At 45.6% G+C, this 26,892-nt stretch overlaps 5 protein-coding genes across 6 annotated transcripts; 3 read left to right on the top strand and 2 right to left on the bottom strand.

Moving 5' to 3' along the window:
- Window positions 1-3,796: 3,796 nt before the first annotated feature.
- On the bottom strand, window positions 3,797-4,663 carry LOC6612898. Its single transcript, XM_032721229.1, has one exon. It carries the CDS (start codon window positions 4,641-4,643, stop codon window positions 3,876-3,878), a length of 768 nt encoding a protein of 255 aa, XP_032577120.1. The 5' UTR covers window positions 4,644-4,663; the 3' UTR covers window positions 3,797-3,875.
- LOC116801464 lies at window positions 4,573-5,409 on the bottom strand. Its single transcript, XM_032721230.1, has one exon. It carries the CDS (start codon window positions 5,326-5,328, stop codon window positions 4,687-4,689), a length of 642 nt encoding a protein of 213 aa, XP_032577121.1. The 5' UTR covers window positions 5,329-5,409; the 3' UTR covers window positions 4,573-4,686.
- Window positions 5,410-5,898: 489 nt separating this feature from the next.
- On the top strand, window positions 5,899-8,106 carry LOC6612897 (prolyl 4-hydroxylase subunit alpha-2). Its single transcript, XM_002037353.2, has 8 exons — window positions 5,899-6,157; window positions 6,239-6,541; window positions 6,603-6,790; window positions 6,864-6,997; window positions 7,081-7,539; window positions 7,598-7,651; window positions 7,718-7,883; window positions 7,946-8,106. The coding sequence occupies exons 1-8, from the start codon at window positions 5,949-5,951 to the stop codon at window positions 8,011-8,013; spliced, it is 1,581 nt and encodes a 526-aa protein (XP_002037389.2). The 5' UTR covers window positions 5,899-5,948; the 3' UTR covers window positions 8,014-8,106.
- Window positions 8,107-8,202: 96 nt separating this feature from the next.
- On the top strand, window positions 8,203-11,835 carry LOC6612896 (prolyl 4-hydroxylase subunit alpha-2). Of its 2 annotated transcripts, XM_032721228.1 has the most exons (8): window positions 8,203-8,546; window positions 8,607-8,786; window positions 8,839-9,141; window positions 9,203-9,396; window positions 9,448-9,974; window positions 10,024-10,158; window positions 10,216-10,381; window positions 10,440-11,835. In XM_032721228.1, the coding sequence occupies exons 2-8, from the start codon at window positions 8,623-8,625 to the stop codon at window positions 10,523-10,525; spliced, it is 1,575 nt and encodes a 524-aa protein (XP_032577119.1). In that variant the 5' UTR covers window positions 8,203-8,546; window positions 8,607-8,622; the 3' UTR covers window positions 10,526-11,835. The 2 variants fall into 2 exon arrangements, with proteins under 2 accessions (XP_032577119.1, XP_002037388.1); XM_002037352.2 differs by having other exon boundaries at window positions 8,203-8,786.
- Window positions 11,836-25,140: 13,305 nt separating this feature from the next.
- Window positions 25,141-26,892, top strand: LOC6612895. Its single transcript, XM_002037351.2, has 2 exons — window positions 25,141-25,440; window positions 25,497-26,892. The coding sequence occupies exons 1-2, from the start codon at window positions 25,330-25,332 to the stop codon at window positions 26,529-26,531; spliced, it is 1,146 nt and encodes a 381-aa protein (XP_002037387.1). The 5' UTR covers window positions 25,141-25,329; the 3' UTR covers window positions 26,532-26,892.

Genomic DNA, 26,892 nt, shown 5'->3' with positions numbered 1-26,892 from the left:
ACATTAGCATTGCGGGGTGGCAAGGACTTCCCGTTTGTGGGAGTGTGACGCGTGAAATATTAGAAATTAAAAAACACATGACAAGCAATGTTGGCACTTTGATTTGTCTGCCAGCCGCAGACATTGTTTTCAGCCCCATCCCAGTTGTAATAATCATTTCGCAGGAGGTACAAGTAAATGCCGCAGTGGTGGAATGGCAACTACCAGGGGATGGGAAATGAATGTCTGCAGGCCAGGCCAATAAATTAGGAAACACCTGTTTTTAGCCGGCCAAAGGCAAACGTGGCGACAGATGTCTGCGAGGGGGAATCGAAACTGTTTTCCTGGCCGTAATGAAAATATTATTCCGACTACATAATTTGTGGGACCCCCGAACACGCACCGCCCCCTCCCCGCCTTCCTTAACCCCACTATGGGCTTTGGGGTTTGCGAGTAATTTATGTTACTTTTTTCTGCCGCTACTTGGCCGCATTTCGCGGTTTTTTATTGCTACGTGCGGAGGGAGCGACAGAGAACAAGATACAGTACAATGCACTGGAAATTAGTTAGCAGGATACCCTTCACAAAAATATACATCACTATATAGTGGGTCAGTTTGATTCGTTACGAAACACATAGTTCCCCTTGTTATCATACTTTGAAACTCATTAACAGCTCCTGTTTAATCTTATATTCAATCGAAGGTTCTATGTGATTTCTTTCACTGTAGGGGGTGATGGGATAAGCCAGAGGATGGGGACCAGGAGCAGACCACGCCATAATGTCGTCATGACAGACGCGGCCATAAAAGATAATTATGATTCCGGTAATAGGTTTTATTTTTCGCATGTACCTCTTTTGTTCATGGGCCCAGCTCCCAGTTGAAAAGCCCCCATTGCCACTTTCCCCCGCTTTCGGAAAACCAGTGCCAAAAGCCTTCGCTGTTGTTGTTGGCGTAGTTGTGTTAGTGGTGGGGTAGTCGGGGTGCTGGCACAAAGGTCGACCTCGGTGGCTGCCCATCTCCGAAGGACGTAGCTGTGTCTACATTTACTTTTCGGGTGACCAACGTGGCATAGAAATTATGCGCATTATACGCGTCGCGCTCCAGCGCCTCGCTAAAAAATTATATCCGCGGAATTATGCAAGCCACGGTGGAAATGGGCGGGTTTAGTGGGCGGGATAAAGGGATACGGGATTATTTTTACTCACTCTTTATGCTTATGCTTAACAACATAAATAAAAGTCGTGACCGTAAGGGATAAGGTAACACTTTGTGCGATTGCAATTAAATCGTTATGCTCTCATTCCAGAAAGGGCAAGGGCCTTTATATATATATATATATATTTATATATTTAACATATTCTTAAAATATGTAAATATTTCCCTAAATAAAGTCATCCATTTTCCCGTTCATTATAAGCTACCTATTGAACTGGATGTGCCCAGCATGAGCTTAACTTACATTCTCAATTAGCGGCCCATCAAGGGGTAAAATTTCGCGGGGATGGGGCCACAGTGAGAAGGAAATGAATGCCGTGTTTGCTATTCTAATGAACTTGTCACGCTTATGAAGATTAATGCCACCTTGGCGCAGTTTTCAGTCAGTTGATTCGCAGTTTGAAGTTTCGCAGCTTGAAGTTTCAGTTCCATTCTAACAAAGAGTAATTGTCCCAACATGATAATTGCTTTAATGACGAATGCAATAGGAGGCGGGCTTCTGAATTTGATTAATGTGCTACCCGGCAATTGACCCAGTTTTCAATTAGCGGGAGCGGGAGTGACAGGTCTCAAGTCTCGAGCTTGTCCAAAATCCAGACCCACGCCCTGCGACTTTCACCCATGCTGAGACTGGGGGCTCAGACGTGGAAAACGCTGAGGAAAATAGGGAAATGACAGTCCTGTTGATGTCTAATGGAAAACGTGTGCGGGCATAAAAATGGCCGCTAAGAAAATGAATAAAAATGTGTGTGCTTCTCGCCAAGGAAGGACATGCAAGGACAAACGGAAGTCACACACATGCTCGCTTATCGGGCAAAGTAACTTTTCCCCAGCCAAATGCCAAAGTCCATAAAATATTTTTACACACCAGATCTGGATCTGGAGATATTCCTTCGGTCTTTCCTAACTGGAACTGGGGCAGGAGCAGCAGAAGCAGCAAAGTCCTGCGAATGGGGTCGGGCATACCTACACGTAAAAGGATATGCGAGGAGCAAGGACTGCGTGGCCAAATTGTTTACACAAGTCATAAGCATTTTTTAGCGAGCCATCGCTGTCTGTTTGCCAATGTATAAAAGCCCTGCCGGCATTTGCATAAACCTTTCCTCTCTGTTTGCCCAGCCCATTATCATCGGGCAGCACCAATCCTCTGAAAACTTTTGACAACTGCAATAATCATAACTGCAACCGCCCGACATTGATTTCGAATTGGAAGAGATTGGAGAAGAAGATTGGCGGGCGGCATCCTCGACCATTGGGCGCCATTAATGGAGCATTGTTTCACAAGTCGTTCCGAGTACCAAGTGCTTGAGTTTCCGCCTGATTTGAGCTCAGCCCCATAAAGCAAGGCTAAAACTTTTCAAAGTTTGGCGGTTTTTAGTTTTATAGCCGCGATGGATTTCAGTGGGTCACCAATTGAAATTGATATGGCTTTGAAGGTGCCACTGCAGACCTTCCCCCGAAAAATGCATTAGCTTTGTGTGTTTAGGTGTTCGAAATGGTTAAGTACAATGAGGGATGGCGGATGGGGGATGAGGTTCTGATTTTCCGATTTTCCGAGACGGCAACTTCACATTACCGAAGTAAATAGGTTTTGTGGTGCTGGCATTCTAGGTTAAACGATATTTTGTACCGTGACATGTTTGCCCGTCGCCGTAGTCGCTGATTTTGATCCATTCGCCAATGATTGATGACACTTAATTGATGAACATCCTTCTGCCTTCGGGGCCCACAATGCTTTGAGCAAATATTTGCCATGTCTGGCTTAAAGTGGCCCAAAAGCAGCTTAAAGGCCCGTCCAGCTGTTGACAGCGCACCCGTAGAGCCAGCCGAAGCCAGGAGTCTACGGTCACGGACATAAACTCGGTGCGGCCGGCAGGACGTTTTCCAGGTCACAGGTGCTTTTGTTGTCCGCATTAGATTTGCCTTTCCGTTCTACTACACGCACACAAATCTCTGGGCCTCCGTGCATTGGACTTTTTGTTTGGCTGCCCTGTCCATTTGGCTGTAAAATTTATTTCATTTGTCCAGCAACCCGACCCCGCAAAAGGCATGACGCTGACAGTTTTATGGCAAAGTTAAGCCGATATCAACGGCAGGACATATGACCCGACCCCGTCCGTATGCGGCCATAGCCATATCACCCGCTGGCCGCTCCATAAAAGTGTAAAATTTAAAGCCTTTTTTGTGCCATACCTTGGCACACACACACACTCACACAACAAGTGGGCCCTATACAAAGCGGCATTTAGGTTTCCACAAAAACCCTTTCAATGGATTCACTCATGGCGGAAGCAGATAGCAATTGTTCAGTAATGCGAGCATTAACCAGTAAGAATTGCACGGTCGAGTGACCCAACCGTGAGATATAAGATTTTGATTTACATTGTTGCACGCGGAAGATTCAAATTAATTACGAGTGCCAACTAATCGACACTTCCCTTATCCTTCATATGTGTAAAATGATCACTACGTAACGAATTCGAAAAGCTCTGCTGATTACAGATTGAAGTATTATATATATAAAAATGCATTTCATATTCATTATGAATACATCAAGCTAAGTACATACATTAGCTAAGTATAAGTACTTACAAAATTTGGAAAGTGCCATATTACAAAATGTGAAACTGCAATTTGAATAAATTTGAATCATTGAATAAAAGTTTCGGGAGTCCGGCTACAAGTAAATGATCTCGTTCTCGCAGAACTCCCGAAACCAATCGTAGGCGCTAAGTTTCCTGTGAATGAATCGCCCCAGGACGAAAAGTGGTATGGGCATGTAGGTACCCTTGCTCTCTCCTTGGTTCCGGTCATTGGTCAGCTTGACGTCGATCATGATAGTGGCGTGGAGCAGGTAGAGTATTCCACAGGTCAGCGAGGAGACGGACATTCCACGAAGGTAGTAGAAGATCGGGTGCATCGGGCGGTCTTCCACAAATTCATGTGAATGCTTATCGCCAATATCGCTCGCGAAGAAAAACACGTAAAACTGCCGCTCCGCGTCCCACATCGTGCTCAAGGATATCAGGATGAAGACGATGGCGGCCCCCGAGGACTTCCAGATCTCCGTGACCACGGCGGGTGTGTTACCTGTGCATATATTGACGCTCTGCAACAGGGTCACCACCATAAAGAAGTAGAAGGTCACGAGGTAGAAGTAGTGAATAGCAACTGTATCCCATTCGATCAAATGGAATTCGATGGCCTGAAAGCCCGAGATGTGATATCCCATGCAGAACATGTTGAAGATGGTTTCCAGGGTATAGAACAGAAAAAGCACTGGTCGCAGGGCCTCGGGCTGGTGATGCCCCACCACACTGCCCCCTCGCGTGACACCCGGTCCATACACCCAAGTAAAAAGGGACTCCGCTCCAGACATTATAAAACTAAAATAAAATAATTTATAAAACTGACAGTATTTGACATTTGATGAATGTCTGTACATATATTTTAGCCGAAAAAAGGAGTCAGTTAAGGAAGCTTGACTACTAGACTTCAATGGTATTGTTCCCGCAAAACTCCTTGAACCATTCGTAGGCATACATCTTTCTATGAAAGGCGCGACCCAGGACAAAGAGGGGAATGGGCAGGTGCCGTGATCCACTGAGAATAAGCTTTGAGGTCAGCCTGACGTCGAACATTATTACAGCGTGGAGCATGTAGATCAGTCCACAAAACAGCGAGGAAATGGACTGACCCGTCTTGTAGCGGATGATCGGGTGAACGGGAGGCAGTTCTTTGTGCTCGCCCTGGACCTGCTCGCTAGATCTCACGAAGAACACAGAGAACTGCTGCTCCACGTCCCACATGGTGAGAAAGGATATCAGGATGAAGGCGAAGGCTGCCACCGAGGCTTTCCATATCTCCATCAAGACATTGGGCACGCGTCCCGTGCAAATCGCGATGCTCTGGAAGAAGTTAATCACCATGAAGACGTTAAAGGTGAGCAGGCACAGGTAGTGGACCTCCTGCCCTCTCCACTCGAGCGGCTGGAATCCGATGATGTGATATCCAATGCAGATCATGTTTAAAATCGTCTCCAAGGTGTAGAATAGGAAGAGCGCTGGGCGTACCGCTCCAGGTTGGATGAGCAGTAAATCGGCGGTGGAATACAAATATAGTTTATTCATGTTGATTGAGGACCTGAATTTTGTGTGAACTCCTTTCGAAAGAGAGTATTTTAGAGCAAAAGTTAAATTTAAGACCTTGAAGTATATGTCTTTGGGAAAAGAAAAATCCTGTTTAGGTAAGTAAACTTCTTTAGAGTATGCAAATTTCAAATTTAAAAACAAAAGCTTCGATGTGCGAACAACCTCCACATAAATGTTATTTTTAATCGATGTAGATAAATATCTATCTTAAAGATAGCGGCATTAAACGATTCACCTGAGATTGCTTTTCCAACCATCGGTCTTTGGGTGACTCTCCATACCCAGTTGCTCATTGCACACATAGTATTGGCGGTGGTCAGTGATCTGGGCGAGCACGTTCTTTGATGACGCAGCTCTTTTCCAAGTGGTGAGCACGTAGTGCCAACTCAATATTTTTGTTCCGGTGCTCTCGGGTTAATTAAATCGCTGCGTGCCGCTATCAATGCGTTGCTTATCAGCAGCCGAACAAAACGCTATAAACGGAATACGGTTATTATTTATCTCGGCCCGATGTTAACTTGCCAACTCCGACTATTTTGGCTCTGGCAGTTGGCTCCGGCACGTAGACCCACATAGAACTACGACCAGAAAGGTAACCCATGATGCGCTCTTCAAAGTGGCTGCTTCCGGTGAGGGTGCTGCTCACCTACCAGGTGCTGCTCCTACTCCTCCGCCAGGCGAAAGGCGAGGAGAGCCACTGCACCTCGGTGGCAGGAATGGTCAAGCTGCTCGATTTGGAGGCCCAGCTGATCGACAATCTAGAGGATTACGCAGTCGAGCTGGAGAAGAAACTGCAGACCGTAAAAAGGTACTAGGCTACTAGCTTTTTTCAATGCTGACTTAACAAAAATTTATTCCCAAACCAATTTTCTATTTAATTTTTCTTTAGGAGCATAACAAGTCTGCGTTTGGAAAATGACAAAGCTCGCGGTTCCACTGAGGACTACCTATCCAATCCCCTGAACTCCTTTTCCCTCATTCGGCGCATGAATCGCGACTTGATCACTTGGCAACTCTACCTGGACGATCCCGTGGGTCTTTCCCAGGTGGAGCGAATTCAGGAGTTGAGGGAACACATGCCCACCCACACGGATGTGGAGGAGGCTGTGACCGCCTTGGATCGCATTCAAAACACCTATGGCCTTAAAGTGCCTGAAATCGCCCATGGACTCCTCAATGGCAAACAGTACAAGTAGGATTGAGTTAGTCAAACATTCATTTATTGATAACCCACTAACCCATAATGTTTGCAGTGTGAGTCTCACTGTATTGGATACCTATGCCATGGGCCAAATCCTATTTGACCAGAAAAACTATATGGCTGCTGCTAGCTGGATCTATCAGACCGTTGTATTGATGGATGCGTTTTCCCTGGCTGCTCCGCTTGAGATTTCCAAAAATGAAGTGCGGATGGTCTATGCTGAAACCCTGTTAAAGCTGAGTAAGTAGTTACGGATTTCAAGATAAGGTGCCTTACTACTACTATAGTGTCACTACTATTAAAATCTAAACAGACCAGCTCGCCGATGCCCTGAAAGTTGTCAACATTGCTCTGACTGATAACCCACAAGATATTAAACTGTTGCTGAAGAAGTCGGAAATCGAAACGATGATAAGGACGGGCACCAACAATGCGCCTCCGGTGAAGGTACGTAGGTGTTGTGTTGGCTGGTTGATAAGGTCAATCAGATAGGGCTAAAATTAACCCAACTGGGAATAAAAATATTGCAGGCTCAGGCCACAGTCGGGCCAACTGCCTACCAGGTGGGCTGTCGAGGTCAGTTCCCGCCGTCCGCGGATAGCAAGCTTTACTGTCTGTACAACAGAACCACGTCGCCCTTTTTGATCCTCGCTCCTCTTAAAATGGAGCTGGTGGGTTTGGAGCCTTACATGGTGCTCTACCACGATGTGCTCTCACCCAAGGAAATCACAGAGCTCCAAGGTATGGCCACTCCAGGTCTCAAAAGGGCCACCGTCTATCAGGCCTCCTCCGGTCGGAACGAGGTGGTGAAGACCAGGACCTCCAAAGTGGCCTGGTTTCCCGATGGCTATAACCCCCTCACTGTTCGACTTAATGCCCGCATCTCCGACATGACCGGGTTCAATCTCTATGGCTCCGAGATGCTGCAGCTGATGAACTACGGCTTGGGAGGCCACTACGACCAGCACTACGACTTCTTCAACAATACTGTAAGTAACTGATCTCAACGAGAAGTGCTATCATCATCGACTTAAATTTTTCCTACAGAACTCCAACATGACTGCCATGAGTGGCGATCGCATTGCGACAGTACTCTTCTACGTAAGTAACTGAAATATTCCTGGTGGCAAATAAGATACATGTATTTCTACTTTCAATTATCTCCAGCTGACGGATGTAGAACAAGGTGGAGCCACCGTGTTTCCAAACATTAGAAAGGCCGTCTTCCCACAACGCGGATCTGTGGTAATGTGGTACAATCTCAGGGACAACGGTCAAATTGATACTCAAACTCTTCATGCCGCGTGCCCCGTTATAGTGGGTTCCAAGTGGGGTATGTTCACCATCTTACCAACTATCACCTGCGATCTGTATTTCTTATTCACTTCTTTGTAGTGTGCAACAAGTGGATCCGAGAGCGTGAACAGATATTCAGCAGACCTTGCCTCAAAAAGCGAATGTGATTCTCAGCGAAACTGTTTTCAGACAAGTGATACTATACGACCACAATGAAACTCAATAAAGTCAAATTAAAATCGATAAAGCTGTCAATTAAACTTTCACGGCGATAAGAACAATTGTAAATCGAGTCGCGCCATTCCGGAGGGGAATAATTAGAGGTGTTTTCCCCAAAGTCGTTCATCAAAATCAATAAATGGAAATTCCTCCCAAATCTCGTTTGATGGTCGTAACGATGATGGCCATTAATTGACAGTTGGCATTAAAATCACAAGATAAGAAAGCGGGTTTCTATTTTTAAAAACATGAAAGTTAATATACATGTGCATATGTACTTGGCCTCTGAGTAGATCAAGATACAATACAAATTTATATGATCTCAAACTTTCACACAATTTCTGCGTTTTTCACCTCTTCAAATGGAGGAAGTTGGATCGAAAAAAATAATACAGCTTAATGACTGTATGATAAATGCGAAATAAGCTAACATGCTTTTTAAAAAATAAGATCCATTTAGTAGGCCTGAATAAACGTCAAAGTAAATACTCATAATTACGGCAATACATGGCATCAAAGAAGAAACAATGGATTACTTTAGCAGGTGTCTTCTGGTGATGCTGTTTCACAGCACCCTGGTCCTGGGAGACCGTCCGCTTGAAAGGAGTCACTCCTTGTCACTGGTGACACTGGTGCCACTCCTGGAACTGGAAAGGAAACTGATTGATAACCTCGAAAACTATACAAATGCCCTGGAGCAGAAGCTGGAGATGATTCGCAGGTAAGATTGGCAAGTCACCAATCTAAACGTTTTGACTAAAGTATTTCCTCAGTCAACTTCTAGTCATGCGTGCAGAAAACGAGAAAGGAAGGAGGAATGCTGTATCCTATTTGTCCAATCCTCTGAATAGCTTTTCACTCATCCGACGATTGCATCAGGATTGGATCAAGTGGCGAAAGTACATGGAGCAGCCAGTGGGGATCTCGCAATTGAAAGCATTTTACAGCTGGCAGGATGAGCTTCCCACTGAACGTGACTTATGGGATGCCTGCGAGGGCATAGGAAGAATTCCGAGTACATATGACCTGAAAGTTGGCGATTTTATTAATGGGAACATAAAAGGAAAGCAGTACAAGTGGGTACCTTTTAAAGGGTTCAATAATCAAAATTTTCTAGTCCCTTATCTCCCTCTAAAGTGCCAGCATGAGTTCTGCAGACATTCTTTCGGTAGGTGCTATCCTTGCCAAGAAAAATAGGCCATCGGATGCTATTCAATGGCTGCAGGAAGTGCCTCAGCGCCTCCAAGAGGAAGTTCTCATTCAGCCAAGACACCTGTCAATCAAAGAAGTGGATGCTCTAAGAATACTTGCCGAGGCACAAATAAAAGAAAGTTAGTGGTCACACCTTTAGCTGTACTAAACTTAACTGTAGTTATTTCTAGAAAACTATTCAGAAGCCTTGTCACTGCTGCACAATTGCTTGAAGCTACAGCCCCACGATGCGCGTCTTCTTCGACTGTGGAAAAAAACAACGGACCTCATTGAGAATCAACCAGACCCATCCCCTACAGAAGATAAAGAGCGGATAGTTTCAATCGCAAATTCGTTCAAATTAGGCTGCAACAAACCCCTCGAGAGCTCCACTAGACTGCACTGTTTCTATAACTTTACCACGACTCCATTCCTTCGCTTAGCTCCTCTCAAAATTGAGCAAATCGGATTGGATCCATATGTGGTGCTTTATCATGAAGTGCTCTCTGCTCGAGAAATATCAATGTTGATAGGCAAGGCTACTCAAAATATGAAAAACACCAGAGTTCATAAGGAACAAGGAGTTCCAAAAAAGAACCGGGGAAGAACTGCCAAGGGCTTTTGGTTCAAAAAGGAGAGTAACGAGCTAACGAAGGGAATTACTAGGCGCATTATGGACATGACTGGATTTGACCTGGCTGATTCTGAAGGATTTCAGGTAGGTACCCAGGTTTTTATGTACATATTTAAGACTTATTAATTTGCAGGTGATTAACTACGGCATAGGTGGACACTATCTTTTGCACATGGATTACTTTGATTTTGCGTCTAGTAATCACACTGACACACGAAGTAGCTACTCCATGGATTTGGGCGATCGAATTGCTACTGTGCTTTTCTATGTGAGTAATTATAAGGATTAATAAAAAAGATTACTAAAATAATGACCCACCTTCCAGCTGACTGATGTCGAACAAGGTGGAGCCACCGTCTTTGCAGACGTGGGGTATTCTGTGTATCCCCAGGCTGGAACCGCCATCTTCTGGTACAATTTGGATACGAATGGAAAGGGTGATCCCCGCACAAAGCACGCCGCCTGTCCAGTGATTGTGGGTTCCAAATGGGGTGAGTTGATGATAGTTGACCCGACTTCAAACCCCTCTATATCCAACTCCTCCGACAGTGATGACCGAGTGGATACGCGAAAAGCGGCAGATCTTCATCAGACCCTGCCTGCCCCCAGCAAAGGCAACCTCTACGAAATCATAGACAAACAAATTTCCGCCGTAATCACTCTGCACACTTAACAAAAACCCACGGAGCTCAGCTTAAATGCCTTTTTAAAATGCCAACACGGAAAAATAAAGTGCTGAGTGGTTGATAGTCCCTGATAGTCGAGGGGGTACGGAAGGGCATCTGCTCCAGCACCAAGGTAAAACCAAAGGCCACCGCAGCCGCATTTTAGCATACTCCTAGGTGACCCCCATTCCCTGATTCCCTGACTCCCATCCCGATTCCCGGCTGTTGGTGGCGTCTAGTGTCTGACACCGCGTACGTGATGTGCAACTTAATGTTTCAATTAGAGGTGAAGTGGCGCCCGAGCAGGGGCTATCGTTATCGTTTCACTCCACTGCAAAAAAATTCTAATTCCAATTATTATTATTGAATTACAATATATTATATTTCGCATTTTCGGTAATTAGTTAAAACTGAGATAGGGAATACCTGAAACGGATAGTCTTAAATGGAACAAGGAAAATTTCGCGCAGTGCAACTTCCGTTTTGAGTGTGGATGCGGCAGTGTTTGCCAAGCTGGGATATTCGTATCTCTATCAGTCTGTGCACTTATCTGCTTTTAAAAACTTTTAATAATGAACTCTCGCCCACCGCCAAGCGACGTGTTGGTGTCAGACCTTTGGCCCCAACCCCTGACCCCTGTGAACCGTGTGACTCGGCAGTTTTGTTAGTTGGAACCCACTTCAAAATTACCTTTTGTTTGAGTTATTTGCATGTAGAAAAGATAGTGGGTATTAATATGGATTTTACCCCTGGGGTAAACATACTTTTCGCTATAAATATCTGTGAGTAAAACCTAGAGGAAATCAGTTGAAGTTGCCCATTCTACCCGTCCAACACCTTTTAATAAAAAGCAATGTCGATAAATAAAAAATTGACGACATATGCGTAAAAGTCCGTCTGACTATCAAGTGGCCAAATGCAGACCCATCCAGCCTGCTGGAACTGCCAGTGTCCTACGCAGGAAATCCAGGATGACAAGGGAATGAACCCCGAACCATGCATGGCCATGAAGCGAACCCAAGACAGTCGCATACACCCTCATGCATACAGCCTCAAAGGAGTTGTACCTAAAACGAATTTCGATCTGATTGTGTGCACTTTATGGTGTGTCCTCGGCCCAACAAACCTCTACTTTTCCGCAGAGATGATTACATATGCGCAGACCAATAATTTTGCCCCCAGGCAAGGAGAAAAAACGTATCTAACAAGGTTAAGAAATGTTCCGAGGCGAAGAGCATTGATTGTATAAATCTAGTAAAATGTTTTATATGCGCACCGAAGATGAATGTGTGTGTGGGTCGCACGGGGGAAAAGGGAAAAGGGTTGGCCGCCCACATTTTGTGGTCAATGAAGGAAATATGATTTGGATTTTGCTACTTTGATTACACACATTACATGCGAAAAATGAAAAAGTAGCAGCGCAGCGCAGACCAGACAGACCAAAGGGGTCAAAACCGACTGAGTGTGTACAACGTGTGTTAAATTTCAAGTTGCGGTCTGCCGTCGTAAAGCATTTGATGGTTTTTGGTTGCCCAGTCCTCGCGCAGGAAATTGAGTTTTTCGAGCAGCTGGCCGCCCGAAAACACATATAAATCGTGAAAGAAGAAAGGAATTCATGTCTCTGCCGCACTCAGGGTCAGCTCGGGAAAATCGATGGGCTGCGTCGGGCTAATTTAAATCTAAATCTAAATCTAGATGTGCCAGCGATCGGCCGATCAATCGATGGACCTGCCTTTCAACACCTTCGTCCGCAAGGTGAGTTGGCTATTTATACCTGAGCAGATTTAAAGACATTGCACCCAGCTATTCACAGTGGGAAAAGGTTTACTTGGGATTGCATTATCAAACGAAAATATTAAACCATTTACCAAAGTAGTAATATAAGCATAGAAATAAAATAGGTGTGTCAAGATACCAGTTATTGGGGCTACTAGCCCAGTGCTTTGAACATTTCATTTGTTCTTTTGTCAATCGGCATTTTTCGAAGTGGACAGCTTGATCGTTCGATGGGAGGTGGCGACAGGTGCCAAGGCGCAGCACCGGGTGCAGTGCACCGGCATCGATCGACAAGTACTCGATGCTCGACGCACTCAGTCAGCACTCGACTGGCGAATGACAAATCGGGCACCGGGCATAAATTGATTAAATGCCAGTGGACGGGCGACGGCTCACAATCAATTACGGCAGGACGACAGGCATTTGAATTTGACATGGGGAGTGGACTGATTGCATAATCTGCCGGACGGTTGCATACAAATCGCAATCAGCCGGGGACATCCAGTCCGACCGGCCAGTGGAAATCAATGCCAAAGTTGATTTACGTGTGCGGACGTTCGTCAATTGTCCTCCGCCGTAGTGAAGCGCCCAAATATGGCCATATCGAAATGATTTGGCCTGGCCAGGGCACACAGCAAATGGCAAATAGCAGAGGGCTCACAGAGCTCGGCCAATGACAAATGCAGCTAAACGAATTATGTCTAATGGCATTTCAGGTTGAAATGCGATTAAAATGCAATTTGAAATGCAAAACATTTCCCTCTCCCATCGGTTTGGTTACACTTTAAGAGTTTTCCTGTCTGCTGGCTGCTGGCCAAAAGTTCTGTTTCTGTTTTTGCACACACAAACTGTGTTTTCTGTGTTTTGCGGTCTTGTCTGGGGGATGGCCCTTCTCTTGGCACCTGGCTGACCATTAAGAGGCTGCGATAGATTGACTTCAAATGTTTTAGAAAATCTTAAATCGCGCAGCTTAAATTTATGTGGCCCCGTTGGACAATTAAAACTCCATTGCGCCTCGGACAATGAAGCCAACCATCCAGGCAGGCAGGCAGTCAGTTAGTCGGCGAAATCTATTTTCTGCCTGCCAAGAAATTTCCCGCAGCAACTCTTCCATTTCTTCAGTGCTCAGTACTTCAGTGTTCGGTACCTTTTGTCACCTCAGACGATCCGACTGCTACTTTTTCCCCAAACGACAACGAAGCATAATTTATGCGTTGGCATTGGCCGGAGACTGGTGGACTTTGCAGGGAGTAGTGCAGTGGGAATGGGTTTGGGCATGGACATGGACATGGGATCGGGATGGTGAGATGCTTATGGATTTGGTGTTGGATGCAAACCTGGCCAGCGGACACATTTCTAGACACGCGAACATGACGGCGGCTATGTCGTCTGGGTTTCCTTTTTGTTCTGGGGTGGAATTTCACGTGGAAAAGCGCAGCCAGCAAACGTAAAAATTATTTTAATTAAAGCAGCAGCAGTGGAAGGATTAGTACCAGAAGAAAGTCGAATGATGAATGCTCTCTTAAAATTACAATCTTAATATTCATTTAAATACGATTTTTCACTAGGCATTGAATGCAGGATACCCACTTTAAATAGGGTATCCAAATGGAAGAGTTTTGGCAGCGGACAATGGACGAGGTGTCTCTTCGGCGCAGAGGAAAAGGAGTTGTGATCGAGGGGCGGGAAAGCAAGAGTTGCTGCTCGATTTGCGCTCTGCATTTGTCATGATCTGTTTGTTTTGATGTATGGCCACGTGATTAATTTAGCCAGATCGCGAGTTTTGTGGCTCCGTGTCGCATGGGCCGTGATTTATTTCGCTCGATTTGCACTTTGTTAGCGAATCCCTGGCTGCCTGGGCTTATTTAAATTCATTTGCAGTGCTTTGCTCACTTCGGAGTAAATAGCGGACGTAATGGCACAGGTCCCCTGTTCTTTTCGTTCCGGCTGCGTATTGATTACGGTTTTTATTGAGCCATCACCTGCCATGCCGCCGACAAGTAATTTGCATATCTATGGACTGCGCAGTTCCCCAAATAGGTAAAATCAAATCAAGGCAAATGTTCGCCGGCAGATGCGACACCTCACAAGTATCTTTGTATCCGAAGCGGCGTCTGTATTCGGTCCTCGTATCTTTGTATCCGTATCTGTGGCGCAACAGCTGCACACACCTACACACAATTTGATTTTATGTTTGCACACGCAGCAACAATTTCATTGTTTGCAAAATAATTGCAAGCCTTCGCAGCAGCTGTGCCCGCAAATCCATCCACCTTCCGTCCCCCTAAAGCCAAAAAAAAAAGAAAGAAAATTGGGGCGGACTGGGAGTGGAAAAACGTGGATTTCCACTGGCAAATTGCTGGCAAAAGTAGTCCCAAACAATTAGCACGGAAACAATGGATGAGCCAATATTTCGGTTTGGTTGAAGGCCCTAAAAATGGATTATTGGCCAGTGGGCATCAATTCGGCAGTTGATTCCATCCATCCCCCCGCCGGCTCGTCCTGCAAAAATATCCTCGCTGGAGGATCCCGCCACTCGATGCCGCAGCTTTCACCAACCGGAAGTCCACTCCATTTAATGCACGAATTTCGCGCCATTCCCGCTGGTCAACATTGTGTGCCAGTGTGTGTTTCTGGGCTGCATTTGGGAATACCCTGTGTTTGTGCATCATATGTAGTTTCTGATTTTATCATGTCCGGACAAATAGTGGTCTTAATATGATTTCTTTGGAATAATTTCTAAGGGTATTTTTATTTCTCCTTGGTGCTACTATAACTAGTATTCCCAGAATGTTATGTTGGCAGAATGTAGGGTATCCTTTCGCCTAAGCACATTCCCAAAACAATCCTTTTTTGTGCGCTCATTTGCGAGTGGTCGCCGGAAGGGGGAGTGTCACAAAAAGGTACACCGCAAAATGCTGGAAGCAAGAGCAAAAAATATTTGGCACTGAAAACGTTTCCGCTCTCTGAGGCTTCCAACTGCAAACAGCAGCGAGTGGAGTTCAAACTTAGTTTCTGCGTCCATTCACCATCGAAAACTAAGCCAAAGTGCTGTCCCAATAAGAACGATACTTTTATAGCCCATCGGCCTGCAATGAAACCCGGGCCACCTTAACAATTAAGCTTAATTTGAATAATCAAAAGCCAGCAAACAAGTGGCAAACTCCGCGCGCGTGCAATAAAAACTTTGCCAGCCATCGAACCTGACAATAAATTTTCGGGGCGAAACAAAAACAAGCGCAACTAATGAAAGAAAGTCCTTGCGCAAGGTTTCCATGGGACTTCTCGGGGGGAGTTTCAAGGAGAGGGAGTGGTTGGTTTGTAAGAAACTTAATTGAAATAATTTCAACAGGCGTTCCCCGGGAATCAAAGCCAAAGTGGGGTTGAAGTGGAAGAAGAGCCCAAAGTTTTACGACAAACTGAGCAATCAAAGGGAATCGCCAAAGGGGTGAAGACTTTTGGTGTATGAGTACGACGGGCATTACCTTTAATATTCGATAAGCATCAATGAATGCCATACACATGTAAATTCCTCCTTTAGCTCTGTTTAAACCGTGTTCCAAACAGCAAACTTTGGCAGACAACTGCTTGGAGCCTCTGGCTATTTGTGAGCCAAACTTTGTCCGCTTTAAAGCCCCATTCCCCCCTCAGTTACAATTACATACCTCCAATCCAGCCAAGGAAAACGCGTCGAAGCGCATCTCGTGAGCTAACGAATCGCCTCGAGGTTCCTAGTATAAAAGTGCGATACTCGTATCTTCTGCAGCTCATTAGAATTCATCAGGAAAGGATAACCCAATATAGGGTGGAGTATGCACACAGACAAATGGCAAACACCTGCTCGCGAGATGCATTTCAATAATTTTATCGTTTATGCAGAAAAAGTAAGTAAAACAATCGCATATTGGGGCGACAATGCACGAACAAATCAAACAAGTGAAAGAATCTTTCTCCCGAACCAGTTTAAATTCCGGCTTAAATTAGTCGAAGAGGAAAAAGGACTCGCATGGCTTATTTAACTTAAACGTAACTCATACAGGAAAGACATATAGAACAGACGCCGGAAAAAGGGAGGAAGGGGGAGGCACTGCCGAAAAAGTCTGTGGCAAAGTAAACGATTAAAATATGCACAACACGAGTAAACATATTTTCAAGAAGTAAATATCCTCGAGCAGGAAGGCAGCAGCTTCGGCAGCAGAAGAAAACCGAGCTCAGGAGCGCATGAAATGTATTTAAAATATGCCAAGTGGCAGACAGCCCCGCCCCCTAGCTCGTGCGCCCTCAAGGACTCAGGACACGTAGCTGCAAAGCGACGACAGCGAAATTGGGAAAGGAAGTCGAGGTCTCGGGCAATATAGATGAAGGAAAACGAGGACGGGACCCAGAAACTGCACGTGGGCACAAAAGGCGCAAGGTAAATAAATATTGTAGCCAAAGATGTAGCCAGGGGCAGCCGGCGAATGGGAGGGGGGGTGGGGAGGGTGTCCTGAAAGGAGCTCTTCTTTGCCGCTAAGATACTTACAAGGATTAAAGAGTCACTCAAGTTAAATGCATTGAAAATGAACCAAAAGAAGCGTAAAAATGTGGCGCACTCTGTCGGAACTTGTTCAAAATGTTTGAGTGGGTGGATGTCCTGTAGGTGTACGAATTTGCTCCAGCTGCCTTCGTCCTTCGGATGAAGTTGCCCCGCCTCCTGTCGCTTCTTGTGGCACTTTTAATTTTACTCACAGTTTATTCAATCTTCGAGCTGGAGCTCGGAGAGGGTTTTCTCGGTGCTTTCCTCGCATTTTCCCCGACTTTCCTCCTGAGTGGCAGTTGTTGATTTAGCGGTGTTTAAATTGAGTCGTATTAGTTGGATTAAGGACGGGAGCTGCTTGAGGTTTGGGTTTTCCTTAGTTAAATCTTAAACCTGAGAGTCGTAAAGCTTGCTAAGTGACGGAGCAATTTAAAGGGCGTCTCCTGGAATCTTACATGAAATGTATTGGTGTTCGGAACTCTTAGTATGTCCATACTGAATATGTTTAATATCACTTATAGTTTGTTTTCTGAACCCTTTCGTGCCTCATGGGGAAATCTGGTTCGCTCCTCTCTTCGCGCGCCACAATTAATGGATTTTTATTGCCGTACATCATTCAAAAGTTGTAAATAGATGACCAGACCGCAGCCCATTTAATATATATAAAGGGAGCCCCTGAGTTGGTGATCCCCAACTCCCAGGGGATACTAGCTATAGGTATTTTATTATTTATCAGCCGGGCACGATCGGGCGGAGTGCCTGGCCGCTGTTTTATATTATAAAGGCAATATTTCTGTGAGCGAAACAATAAAGTCGCGCTGTCATTGATTTATTTGTCTGCCTCCGCGTGGCAACAATAAACTGTGACTGTGCAACGCGAAATGCACTCGCACAATGCTGCACAATGGCACAATATAGCGCCACCTCAGCGGTGGTTCAAAAATGCAGAATCGGCGGAGAGGTGGAGGGGGGGCTGGTCCAAAAATCCGCAGGGAGAGGTGAGGTGTTGGGACTCAAACATAATTCATTTCCGCTCATTGTCAGCGCGCGATTTTTGCATTGCATTTAAAATAAACGAACGGGTAGCCATGAAAAAGATTCTCAAGTGCGAAAATCCGCCAATAAAATCGGGGAACAAAGCCAGTGCAGCCAGGACAATGCAGGTAAATTGAGTGTGGATTCTGGGCTTTGTCCTGCAGCCAGATCAAATTTGCTGGCAGTTAAAACCCCGGACGACTCATTGGACAATTTGCCAGATTCTGGCCATCTTCGTGCATTTTTAATTCCATTCCCCGGACATGTGGCACTAAGCTCCGTTGGGGATGACATAATTAAATCCTTGCAGTAATTAAATTCCCCAAAAAATCATTCACCCATCCTGCGGAGCAAACAGAACCCTTCCAGAAACTACCTTAATTGCAGAGGCGATAAGCCAGGGACGTAATGCAAATTATTTTCAACATTTTCACATTTAATTGCAAAGCGGAGAGGACAGGACAGGACAGCAAAATGTGGAAAGGACGACTCGGCACATTCATTAAGCAAAACCCGCCGAGGGGGTGGCAGTGGCCGAGTGGTCAAGTGTCCCGTGTCCCGTGTTCTGTGCCCCGTATCCCATGTCCTTTATCCAGGACAGTGGAATGCGGATGCCTCATACATGGCGCGCCAGATGGAAATTAAGTTTTCGCATTTCCTACCTTTCTCGCCATATGGGACGCGCTCCATTTCCACTCCGGACTTGAGTTGATAATCCAGCATAATGCGCTTTTATTTGGAATAATAATGTTGCTGTCGACATCGGTCCGGGCTCATTAAACTCAAAAAAACCAAAAAAAAAAAAACAACTGAAAAACCCGAATGGGATTCGCATAGAAGTTGCAAAGTCCCAAAAAGGTTTGTCCACCGCAAAATTGCTGCACGAGGTGTCAAAGTTCATTCCGTGGCTGGGAATTAATTCCTATACCGCCCCCGCTTTTCATTGTTTAAATTTTCCAGCAAATTAAATCGGGCATGTGGTCGGGGGGCTTTGGAGAATTTCCCAGCCATATGCATATTTTTCGGAGGTGTGAATCCTTCGAATTCCTTTCGCCGGCAAGATGACAAACGCAGTCACATAAATTCCAGCGAACCTCGGTTAACCGTAGAGTCCCCAATAAATCTCATGGAAAACGATTCCCACATTTTATACATACACTTTTTGGCTTCTTAACTTTTCCTTGGCAAGCACAAAATTCCTGCGGCATTTGCTCAAAATAATTTATTATTTCCCGGGGCGACAACTACCTTTTTGTGGCTTAAAGTTTTCGCCAAACTATGTTATGGTCATTTAAAGCAGTTCTGTTCCTTGTAAATTCCTAGAAATGGCTGAAATTACAGGCGACCCTTACCCACTACCCTTTAACCCTTACCTGTGTGTGGGGGTAGCACAGCACAGGCCCATTGGAATACCTCAACATTAAAATGCCATAATGCATTTGCCATTTTCCCGGGGCACACCTCATTGAAAGCCCATTAAAGTGACTTATGGACCGGTCCTGGCCAGCGCCTCTTTTGCGCGGGCGAAATGTAAAAATTGCATTAAAAGCGAGTGCAATGTGGGCGTTGGACCGTTGGAACGCGTGGGCGTGGCAGGTGGATGCTGCATTTGTCTTATCAGTCGGGTTCGGTCCATATTCCCAGCCAACTGGCAAATGGCGATGGCCACATTTGCCTGACCATAATGAGCGGCAATTACCGCATCGGCCGCAAATTTGCATTGCCCATTGCGAAAAATGCTGCCATGCAGTGGGCGAAAGGGGGCGGGGCGCAGTGGGCGGTGGTCTGTGGGTGGTGCGAGTAAACATTGTGCAATCTTTTATCAACAGCAATAATAACAGGCATTGCACATGCAAATGGAAATGCGAAAATGGAAAGTGCAGCAGGGAAAGGAGTTTTTTAATTGCGCCTACTTGAGCGTAAAGTGAAACTGGAAATGGGAAAGGTGGCTGTATAAAGGTTAATACATGAAAAATAAGGGTGTATATTGTGGTTAACAAGGAATATCCAACTATCCCCTTTATAAATTAAGCAAAGTACAGTTCTTCAATACAAGCTCTTCTTCCTAATGTAATTTCAACCCATTCTAATGGCTCCAGCATTTCGCTTAAGTTTCTCTAGCCACTCCACAGCTTTCTCTGGCCTTCCGGACACTTTCACTTTGTTGCCAGCCCGAAGCGGAAACGGCAACATCTGCCAGAGTCCACTTCCAGATGCAGACCAGCCGCAGCTCCATCCCCATCCGCAAAGTCCAAGTAGTGCGGCACAAGTTTAGCTCTAAACAAACTCGAAAACCCCGAAACTGAAACTCAATTTTTCGCACAACAATGCGCTCATAATTACTACAGTCAGCCGGTCGATTGGAGAAGGGGTCTCAGGATTGCGGATTGAGGGTACACGATAGAGCTCGTCCTCAAATCAAATCAGAAACTTTAAATCTCCACCGGACTGGCTTCCATCTGCCATCTCCATCTCGGTCTGCATCTCCTCCTAATACACGGGCTCATTCAATCGTCAGTTCCAGCAATTACACGCATTTTGCGCAATTTAAACCAAATGCTAACGACAGCCAACAACCGACAACCAACAACCAGCAAACGACAGGCGGGCGACTTGTGACAACCTTTGCTGCACCTTGGACAGGACGAGTGCTCCGGATCGGGATAGGGATTCGGGGCTTGGGCGCGGGGTCAGGAAACTGCTTCAGGGTCAGAGGTCAGGCGGGGCAGCCAGGCGTTTGATGAACAAGTTAGAAATGTGCAGAAGCCTTCGAGGCAATTTAGATTCCCAGTACTTCACTACTCAGATTCGTGGCTAAATATTCCAAAGGGTTTTCCACTAAATAATATTATTAAACAAATTTAAAAAAAGGACTTTTAATATTGTTATACGACTCTTTTAGTTTTAAAATTACCATATACATTCCTGATTCTCCCTTTAATCCATATACCCCGTTCCGTGGTCCAAGTAAGGGGTATAGAAAGTAGCATACTGTAAATCAAAAAGTAACTTGCCTGCCATACGGATGTCATCCGTTGCAGATCGTTCGAGCGCAAAATTTAACAATGACACAAACGCACACAAAGTTTGCTGTGGGCGGTGGATGGTGCACAGTGGGTGGGGCCACATGCCACATGCTCACTACCAGCAATACCCCTTCACACCCAGCACCAGATAATACCTAAACACACCTAAAAACCTACAGACTACGGGTCTTGGCTTTCGGCCTTTTGGCAGCAACATGTTTGCCATAGGGGCAGTTTTAGAGAGCGAGTTGCTCATGCAGAAGCTGTCATGTCCAGCACTCGGGGATCCCGGGATGGGGAATATTTCCAAGGGCTTTACGGGGGTGTGCGTGTGCCGTATAAGGCAACACTTAAAAGTCACACGGGCGTGGCAAGTTAAATGAAATGCACAATTGATGTGGCCATTGTGCGTCTCCGCTCGCATTGTGTAGGTGATGTGAATGGTCCTTTGGTCCTGGAAGGTCCTGCTGCTGACAGGATGTGCGTGTAAGCCAGAACCGAGCCATATGGACTCATAAGGGAAATGGTCTTGGCATACCTGCCCCAGATGATAACTGCTTCTTGGGGTTTTCACTCTTCTCCGATATCGAAACAAAAACCGAAGCTGGAAACCGGAGCACCAGCTGTCGCTTTCTCTTAACCCTTGGCCGCCGTCGCCAAATGTCGCCGTTCCTAGGGTGTAAAAGGGTTAAGGGGAAGGAATCGTGGCGACAAGCGCAGTGCAAAAAATGTCAATCAATAAGCGTAACGATAACCTTGTCAGCAGGAGCAGAATTCCAAACTGAAGACCACGAATGTTGGATGCACTTTCCTAAGAATGGTGCGTTTAAATGTGAACTTCATATCAATACAGCATTGAAATGGCAATTGAGTTCTAATATGTGGGACTTGTAGCACTGACTTGTAGCCAATAAAATACAAGGCCTTCGCTGTAGGGAAACTACCCGTTTATACACACCACAGTTGTCTCTGGCTTCGTGCAACTCTTTTGGCGTACATTTGCAATAAATTTTGCCGTCTGTTGACAAGCCGCAAAGTATGCTTTAAAACGGCTAACCCCGTGTCTGCTGCAGCACAAGGACGAAAAGGACGAGGGGTGGGGCGGTTCAAACGGTGCTCGCTGGCAAACGCGATTTTTATCGCAATTCAATAGGGTTTCCGTTACATTACGCCGCTGTCCTTTGTCTCCGGCGAAAGTGCGGAACTAACAGCGCCACATTTTGTATCCGTGCGACGTGTCAACGTGTATTGCTTCCGCTAGGATCCTGTTTACCAACTCCTTCCGCCCAAAAAAACGTATCCTTATTGCCTCTGGATGTGCGACTCTGTGGCTGCTCCATGTGCACCTTGTGCCAAAGGACAAGACACGCCGGGAATGTTATTGAAATTTTATATTGTCTGCGATTTCTTTTTTGCCGGTGGATTTACATTTTGTGACAGCTGATTTATGGTCTTGGCCTGACGTGGGATCCTGTGAAAGGATTCTTAAAGGAAGCACAGGGAATAATTAGCTAAGAATATTTGCGAATTTAAGAATGCCTTTTACGATTTATAAGGCACTTTGTAACAGATGAAAAAATAATTTTTATCCCATAGCGTGTTTCTTAGAAGCTCTTCAAAGGATGCGTATGGCACAATTAGCCAGCCGCAAATGGGGTTCGTTAGTGCCCCTTCCCCTGAATATCCTTCGCCAGGAATCAAAAAAGGGGTTGCGTGGATAAACTTTGTGAACTCTTCTTTTATTTTTGTTTCAGCTTGCGGAAATTGAATTAACTGGCTCAGCCTTCGCTGAAATGTCAATCCAAAGTAGAAGAAGTCACCTTGAGGAGAGGCTCATTAGGATTCCGTTTCTGGCGGCGAAGTTATCTGCGCTTGTTTACCTTGAAATTAAAAATGCAAAGATTCCTTCCAAGGATATTTCCCTCCGGCATCTCCAGCAGCGGGCCAGCTGAATTATTTATGGCACTTGCCGGGAGTCGAACAGAAACAGATTACAAGATTAAATTATTGTAACAAGAGCATTACGCAACTACTTTGCATAATTTACCGCAGAAACGAAGGACGAACGGCGAAAGTCGCAGCAATAAAAACATTCATCTTGGCCCTAAGTCGGCACTTCTTGGCTGTGTTAAAATATGTATACAATAGGTGGAGCTGCCTCCACTCGCCCCTTTGAACCCTCTTTCGTAGGTGACTATCCCACGAGGTCCCACGAGGCGTATACGTAACTTGCAGTGTTTACAACAATTTGTCACTTTTGCCCAAGACGCCAGGACGAAAAGCAAGGACCACAAAAGGGGATCGCAGACTGCAGGCCAGACACCGCGGCAGGAATGCCTAATTTGCATTTTAATTTAATTTTTTCCATACCGCGAAATGTCAACAGACAGGAGACTCGACTTGAGTCACTCGCAGACATTTTCCACCCCTCCAAGGAGTTTTCCTCCGCCAGTGTTTGTCTTTCTCGCTTTTTCTTGGCGCACTTTTAATTGCGCCCTGCATATGCATGAACCCATTGGCAACTCAATTAAAGCCAAGCCTTTGAACTTCAGCCAGCGACTCTTAAACTTTCCTTCCAAATCAGCGAAAATCAATGCTCAACTAACATCGATTGCTCGACCACAAAATGGGATTGTAACGTAAGAAGGGTGCTTGCAATCCGATATCGCCCCTTTCCACTAGGGTTGTAAATCTAGTAGAAATTGTCAGGGCCAGCCAATCGTGCAACCGTTATTACCTGTTGACCTCCTTCCTCCAGGACCCACTACGTCCTGGCCACTTCGCTGAATTGCATTCCGCTTCCGTCTGGGTCACGGCTCATAATTCTTTAAATTTATGAAGTGTAACCGGATCGGAGTCTGGCTCTCTTTCAACAAAGCGAGGAGTGGGATTCGGGCACAGGTTTCTAATGGGGTTAAGCTTTGCATAATAACTTCGGACGGTCACCCCGATTTAGGGAAATAAAATAATCAGTATTCCTGCAAAAACAAAAAAAGTAGTAGACGCAATATGGAATGGCATACCTTGCTGAAATCGTTACAAAATTTCCAATCGAATGACATTCCAGCCTAGAAAAGTGAGAATTTTGCCATTTTTCCAAATTTTGATGATGGTACCCCTTATAAAAAATGGGAAAATTTGGAAAATATGAATTTTCCTATACCGACTAAAAGTTGATATGGCTAATAAGTGGAGATAATGTGCTGTGCGACCAATTTAAGCCATTTTTAGAGCAAGCATTTTACATTGGTATCCCTCTCCTAGCCCTTCATTGAACTACCCACCCACCTTTCCTTTATTTCCAACCTCATCGCCATCTAGATCTCATCTTGTGTCACGTGACGACACTCACCTAATTTGACAGCAGCTCTTAATCTGCACAATGAGATAAATACCTTTTGTGGCGCAGGCGGTTAGCCGCAGAGTGCCCCGCCTTAACCCACTTGTGCCCACGCCGTGTTCTCGTAATCCGTGGGCTGTTACCGTTACCGAGGCACTTGGCACGCTCCCGAATTGCCACTTGAGGCAAATTGCCTTGGAGCAAAACTTTCGAGACTTTGGCACGAACGACTAGGCGTTTATTACCTGTCGGTGGGAGCCAAGCATTTACTTTCCTCCCCGAAGGTCGCTTATCCGGAGCTGTTAATGTATTAATTTGAATTCTTTATGGGGAGAGGAGCTGCAGGCCGGTCCGAAATATGTTTGACATGGCAAATTTAGTGGAAAATTGCCGCATGTCGCAAGTATGCAAGTGAAAATGCTACGTGACTCCGTTGCAAATAAAAAGTCAACCAGCCACTGGGGGAGACAAATTGGCCAGCTTCTGCAGCTCCGGTCTGAAATTTAAAAAACAAATCACACCTACAAGCCGCCCAAGACGAATTTCCAGACGGTCCGCACACACCCATACACGTATGTTCACTGAGAGGACGAATGTCCTGCCGGTAATGGAGTGGACTTTATTTGGGCTCCTTGTTTGTCAGCTCCACGCTCGACTGCCCGTACCTTTTGTGGCACGCTCCGGCGACGAGCGGCGCATTTGTCAGACTCTCCGTCCGGATTGGGAGGCAAAAGTGCGGATGGCCAGTGCATGTGGTATGCACTAGGAAAAAACGGCAACAGCGGACTTAGCATTGTAATATATAATAGATATCTGTGTGACAACAGAAACCTATCGATTCTGTGTGCGTGTAGAGTATTTTTCCCAGTGTAGTCTACCGACAGTGGTGTGTAGGCTAGTTCTCCTAGCAAACACACTCATTCTACAAATGTCAGCCGTTGTTGGTTCAACTCACATGCCTTTCCAATTCCATTCCATTCCTTTAACATACACATCACACAACAAATAAATTCCTGAACATAAAGATATTTTTTGATACCTGAAATTTCCACACGAAATTTCTACGCGAAATTCTCAGAAAATGGCCGGAGAAACAGAGCAGCTGACGTTGCTTAGTGATCTGAACAATATTGGAGGTGGCGAGTTCGAGTCGGGATACTGCCTGAATGAAAAACCTATTCTGCCTCCGGTGGTTGGTGATTATCTTCTGAGATAGATAGCATATGAACTGTATTATATCCCTAATAGATGACTGACTGGAAGAGGCTGGAAATGATGCGGCTGCGCTTGTGCGCCTTGACCAAGGAGGTGGTCCAGAAGAGAAACCAGTTTACAAGCCCTGAACGGAGGGATGCATCTACCAATACAAAATCGCAACCAGGATTTGGTCCTCCGGTCATAATGGGACGCTTCCGCCAAAGATTACAGCAATCGGAGACGATGATCTATGATCACACAGCCGACATGGCCATGCAGATGTCTGCTCCGCCATGCAAGCCAATTGGGATGACTACTCAGCTGGTACTGGAGGATGCTTCTCTGACTCCGCCGCAAAGAGTTGTTGTCACGCTGACACCCGTGAAGTTGGCCACAGCAGAGAGTGGTTGGGTGACCAAGTTGGATCCCCCGAAGGCGGAGAACACCAAGCCAATGGAGAATGTCCTGGAGCCACTTCATCGGAGCTCCACAAGTCCTGATCTTTCGAAGCTTCATCATCAACTGTGGCGAAGAGATCTGGTGCAAATTCCCAAGTCACAGTTTACTTTGCCTGTAAAATGTGAGCAGCAACCCAATAAGCCTACGACAAGCAGGAGTCCCAGTCGAATCCCGAAACTGATTACCAGCCAAGTGGCCAACAGTGGCAATGTCACCAAAACCCAGAGTGCCTACCAAGCCGGACGCACCTATGACGCCAAAGTGCCTGCCAAACGAAAAATTCTGGAGAGCAGAGGCCAGATTTCCGCAGTCAAACAGAAACCTCCGCTTTATACCAGCCACTTGAATGTGCCGAAAAGCATCAGGACTCCGGTGCCGGTCAATAAAAGACCTGGATATGAGCAGGACGAACTGCAAATTAAGAAGAACCTCTTCAAGTCCTTGGTTCTTCGCCAGGCGGAGGAAAGTAGGCTGATCCAAGCCAAAATGCAACAGGAGCACCAGGGTCTCATCGCTACCATGATGAACGATCTCAACAATGCCGTCGAGATCTCGAACAATTATAAGTCAATGGAGAGGGCATTGCGCCTGGACTCCAGCACCTCCAGCGATCCCAGCCAGAACTGATCAAACAATATGGAGATGCGCTTTCAAAATTCTTAAACGTTCACCCGGGAACGGAATAGGAGATGATAGCAGAGAACAAGAGGAACGGACGGGAAAACATATTACCCAATCCTCCGCCAGGAATTTTCCATTCAGTGGCCTCTTTAATTTGAATTGGAAATTCTTGATTGGAGCATTTTGAATTGAAGCAGCAATCGAATCGACTTTTCAGCTCACGCAAGAACTGTATTTTTCCGTGGGGGTTCGACAAATCAGTTTGTATTGCCCTGTATATTATTCAGAGGATTATCCGAAGTCCATGATGTTCTCCTTTTCAATTTCAGCATGGTGTTGCAATAATTATCTAGTCCATACATCTGTA

This window comes from Drosophila sechellia, chromosome 3R (genome assembly GCF_004382195.2).
Source record: "Drosophila sechellia strain sech25 chromosome 3R, ASM438219v1, whole genome shotgun sequence".
Classification (NCBI taxonomy): domain Eukaryota; kingdom Metazoa; phylum Arthropoda; class Insecta; order Diptera; family Drosophilidae; genus Drosophila; species Drosophila sechellia.
This window is presented reverse-complemented; position numbering and strand designations above follow the sequence as displayed.

Bases quoted from the DNA above. Each gene is read 5' to 3' on its own strand.
- LOC6612898 (XM_032721229.1), bottom strand. From the start codon at position 4,643: ATGTACAGACATTCATCAAATGTCAAATACTGTCAGTTTTATAAATTA.
- LOC116801464 (XM_032721230.1), bottom strand. From the start codon at position 5,328: ATGAATAAACTATATTTGTATTCCACCGCCGATTTACTGCTCATCCAA.
- LOC6612897 (XM_002037353.2), top strand. From the start codon at position 5,949: ATGATGCGCTCTTCAAAGTGGCTGCTTCCGGTGAGGGTGCTGCTCACC. The intron at 6,158-6,238 runs GTACTAGGCTAC...ATTTTTCTTTAG, and splicing joins AAACTGCAGACCGTAAAAAG to GAGCATAACAAGTCTGCGTT. The intron at 6,998-7,080 runs GTACGTAGGTGT...AAAATATTGCAG, and splicing joins ACAATGCGCCTCCGGTGAAG to GCTCAGGCCACAGTCGGGCC.
- LOC6612896 (XM_002037352.2), top strand. From the start codon at position 8,593: ATGGATTACTTTAGCAGGTGTCTTCTGGTGATGCTGTTTCACAGCACC. The intron at 8,787-8,838 runs GTAAGATTGGCA...GTATTTCCTCAG, and splicing joins AAGCTGGAGATGATTCGCAG to TCAACTTCTAGTCATGCGTG. The intron at 9,975-10,023 runs GTAGGTACCCAG...ATTAATTTGCAG, and splicing joins CTGATTCTGAAGGATTTCAG to GTGATTAACTACGGCATAGG.
- LOC6612895 (XM_002037351.2), top strand. From the start codon at position 25,330: ATGGCCGGAGAAACAGAGCAGCTGACGTTGCTTAGTGATCTGAACAAT. The intron at 25,441-25,496 runs GTTGGTGATTAT...TATCCCTAATAG, and splicing joins AACCTATTCTGCCTCCGGTG to ATGACTGACTGGAAGAGGCT.